Below are 4,068 nucleotides of genomic sequence, written 5' to 3' on the forward strand. Positions count from 1 at the left end.
TTCCGTTGCGGTGTTTTAAACCGTGCATACATCACTATGAAGACTAGGATTCCAGTAAACCATGCATACATCACTATGAAGACTAGGATTCCAGTAAACCGTGCATACATCACTATGAAGACTAGGATTCCAGTAAACCGTGCATACATCACTATGAAGACTAGGATTCCAGTAAACCGTGCATACATCACTATGAAGACTAGGATTCCAGTAAACCGTGCATACATCACTATGAAGACTAGGATTCCAGTTAAACCATGCATCATGGTTTACTGGAATCCAATGCTTGAGAAGACAGACAGGCAGGCTGTGTCACAGATACTTTAAGTGATGAACCACCATCGCGTGAGAAGTTTGGCTGAGAGAGGAAGTGAGCGATGTGAGAACGCTGCCACCACAACTCTGTGGCAACCTACTGCCTAACTACCTATGTGTCTCAACCAACCCCCATATCTCACACTTGACCTGACCACGCTTATCCTGTGGCACACGGTTCAACTTCTTGTGACTTCAACTCAACCTGTTATTCTAATCTGTACCGAAATTCTATTCGGGCCAGAGTCCAGTTGTGGCATGATTCCAAAATTGTTATCCATTTGCATCAGTTTTAAATGTAGGCCTTTTATTTTGAAGGCAAACCACCGATTCCACTATTGTTGCTCAAGCTAATKTTATTCACAAGAAGATGGCTATAGCGTTCCTACTATGCTCACCCTACCTAGCCATTAGTCGCTAGTTTACGCCTATTCAAAGCCCCCGGGCAAACCAGTTTTTTTTTTTTACAACAGACGTCATGGTATTAACAGGCCCTGTACCTGCGTGGTAGACCACCTGTAGATAGCAGGTCTGGTGAGGCAGTAGAAGAGACCATCCAGGAGTCTAAAGGTGTCGGACTCAGAGCTGATCAGAGGAGAGTTGATGTCCAGGGAGTAACTCATAGCGTCATGACTTCCTAAATAGGGATGAATGAAAGATTGTAATTTGTTTACCGAGGTAAAGACAGTTTCAGGTTGGATATTCAACCGATATTCGCGCTTTCAAACCTCTTGAGCCAAAAACTCAAAATAAGTGTCATGATGTTGGAAAAATTGCACACAACAATGCATAGGTCTTATTTTCACGATTTGGACATTAATTCGCTTTGGAAAAGCTAATAAACATGTGGAAATGTGAGTAGGATTTTGTATTCCTAGTTGAATTAAGTGTTATTAAGGAGTKTAAACAAAGAACAAACTTTTTTTAACATTTGAATTTCATTTAGCTCCTTGGTCATGTGACCTACTGACCTCAAACAAGGTTCAGAATGTCCAATCACTGGGCTGACACATTGCACACCCTTTAATTTGTCAATTTTCATCTCACAAATGTTACATTATTTTTTCAAACTTTCAAATTTCATTAGCTCCTTGGTCATGTGACCTACTGACCTCAAACTACTTTCAGAATGTCCACGGACTGGCAGAGATGGGCGCCGCGAGGCGTCCAGTGCGATAACGCGACCGATCCTGGAGGAGCTGGCGGGAGCCCCGGGGAGAGTTCTCTTTTCTTTGTGAAGGGCAGGGCGCCCTGGAATGGGTTCGCCCCGAGAGAGGGGCCCAAGCCCTGGAAAGCTTTGCGGTTTCGGCGGCGTCTGGTGAGCTCTCCCTGGCCCTTGAAAATCCAGGGGAGAGGGTGTAAATCTCACGCCGAGCCGTACCCATATCCGCAGTAGGTCTCCAAGGTGAACAGCCTCTGGCAGGTGGGGAGTTTGACTGGGGTGGTACAACTGTCAAACGGTAACGCAGGTGTCCTAAGGCGAGCTCAGGGAGGACAGAAACTTCTCGTGGAGCAGAAGGGTAAAAGCTCGCTTGATCTTGATTTTCAGTATGAATACCGACCGTAAAAGCAGAGTCTCATTATGAACCTTGTTTGAGTCCAGTAGGTCACATGACCAAATAGCTATTGAAATTAGAATGTTTACAAAATTAATGTAAAATCGTGTGAGATGAAAATGGACAAACTAAAGGGTGTGCAATGTGTAGGCCCACTGAGTGTACATTCTGAACCTTGTTTGAAGTCAGTAGGTCACATGNCCCACTGAGTGTACATTCTGAACCTTGTTTGAAGTCAGTAGGTCACATGACCAAGGTGCTATTGAAATTAAAAAATGTAAATAAATAACTTAAAATAGTGTGTATTGTAAATCGACAAAAAAAAATTAAGTGTGTGCAATGTGTGTCTATCCCATCGGATTAGCTAGAACCAGTTTYGAAAGTTTTAGGAGTAATGGTTAAAAAGAGCTATTGMAATTGGAAAAATKTGATTTGTCACTATGTTGACGGTCCCTAACTGCTGTTGGTGGACGTAAGGAGAGGTGGTGWATATCCAACCTGAATCGGTCTTTACCTCGGTCATTTGTTTTGTAAAGAAATTGTAATTGTAAGGATGGTTATATACTTGTAAGAATGGTTATATAATTGTAGGGATGGTTATATAGTCATGATTAGGCTACAGAATGAAAATAATGGCTCTTTAGGCTACTAGTTTGGCTACTGAAGATTAGAAARCCTATCGCAATTGGCCACCTGTCAACGTGAGAGAGGATTCTGGGCGTTTAATGGTTTAATTTAAACATGTACAGTTTGCATGCAGTTGAATAAAGTTACCTGGTATGGCGAGACTTGAAAGAGGCACATCCCACAGCTCCTCGGGCAAACTTGACATCCAGTCCTCATAATTCTGGTTATCCTCATCAGAATACATTGCAACTTCAGTGGRCAGCGCATTCATTCGTGTCCGTGTCAGTGCTCCGTCTCCCGAAGTTCGCACACTGWCAAGCACACAACGAAACCCAGTGGTTTCTACTCATGACAACACTTCATTGCAAATAACTCCCATCGGTTCCTCTATCAGTTCCAGACGGAAACTCTCAAACCGAAATAGTGACACCTCTATGAAAGCGAACAACAATGTGGGAATATTACCCAAGGTTGCATTTCCTGGTTTCCCTATTGTGTTTGCGCTAGACCGTTTAAAAATATAAAAAAAGCCTTTACTTGTTATGACTGACTCTGGATCGACTGTCGCTAGCATCGCTTTAAAACTGAGCGTTGATCCAAACAACAAAACTGAATCTAGATCAGATACTAAGAGGTCGTCATGTCGCTCCGCCTCTGTCACCCCCAGAGAGTGTCTAAAAAGTTATTTTCCACAAAATGGCGAAAAAATATTAATTTCAAATCATCAACACACATAGGKATTGATTTATGTAAGTATTTATAATTTGCCATTTCACCTTTTCATTCTACAGTATTGTGGGTACAAATATTCCTGTAGTAGCCTCCTTTATCACAAATAATACATTTATGTCTATAAAATGTGGTCTGATACAATCACACTCAAGTTCAGTTAATGTCATCAGTCTTATCGGTTATTTACACAGACAGTAATACTATCCCAAGAGAACAAAATGACCTTAAGAATTAGAATACTGTCGCAATCCTTGCTATGAGTCACGTTACAATTTCCACCAAGTGGGTTAGTCTTATTTACATTTACATTTAAGTCATTTAGCTGACGCTCTTATCCAGAGCGACTTACAAATTGGAAAGTTCATACATATTCATCCTAGTCCCCCCGTGGGGGATGAACCCACAACCCTGGCGTTGCAAGCGCCATGCTCTACCAACTGAGCCACACGGGACTTATTGGCGCAATGCGTAGGATGTTTGCCTTTCACGCCAGCGACCCCAGGTTCTCATCCGCTCCATTCATAATGTTAGAACATTTTAGAAAAGCTCAAATTAAGTATAAACTTAAGTTGCAGTTAGATGCTTTGAACCTGAGGTGTCCTGAACTTGTTTAGCCTGTTCAGAGGAGGAAAGCAGTCCCAGTAGAAACAATGTTACGATGTAAAGAATGCAGAATACTTCAGAAAGTATTCACACCCCTTGACTTTTTCCACATTTTGTTGTTACAGCCTGAATTTAAAAAATATTAAATTGAGATTTTGTGTCACTGGTCTACACACAATACTCCATAATGTCAAAGTGGAATTATGTTTTGAAATTTTTACAAATGTCTAAAAAA

The 4,068-nt window shown here is 41.6% G+C and overlaps 1 protein-coding gene across 1 annotated transcript in view; it reads right to left on the minus strand.

The window, feature by feature from the left end:
- Nucleotides 1-3,081, minus strand: part of LOC112076861 (phosphatidylinositol specific phospholipase C X domain containing 1) — a 29,626-nt gene extending 26,545 nt beyond the window's left edge. The window contains exons 1-2 of the mRNA XM_070441481.1: nt 2,646-3,081; nt 816-952 (exon numbers count right to left, since the gene is read on the minus strand). Of these exons, the coding sequence (XP_070297582.1) occupies nt 816-952; nt 2,646-2,769 (261 nt within the window). The 5' untranslated portion in view covers nt 2,770-3,081. The remainder of the gene's footprint in view (nt 1-815; nt 953-2,645) is intronic.
- Nucleotides 3,082-4,068: the final 987 nt, after the last annotated feature.

The sequence above is a fragment of the Salvelinus sp. IW2-2015 genome, unplaced genomic scaffold (assembly GCF_002910315.2).
Source record: "Salvelinus sp. IW2-2015 unplaced genomic scaffold, ASM291031v2 Un_scaffold4094, whole genome shotgun sequence".
In the NCBI taxonomy this organism is placed as follows: domain Eukaryota; kingdom Metazoa; phylum Chordata; class Actinopteri; order Salmoniformes; family Salmonidae; genus Salvelinus; species Salvelinus sp. IW2-2015.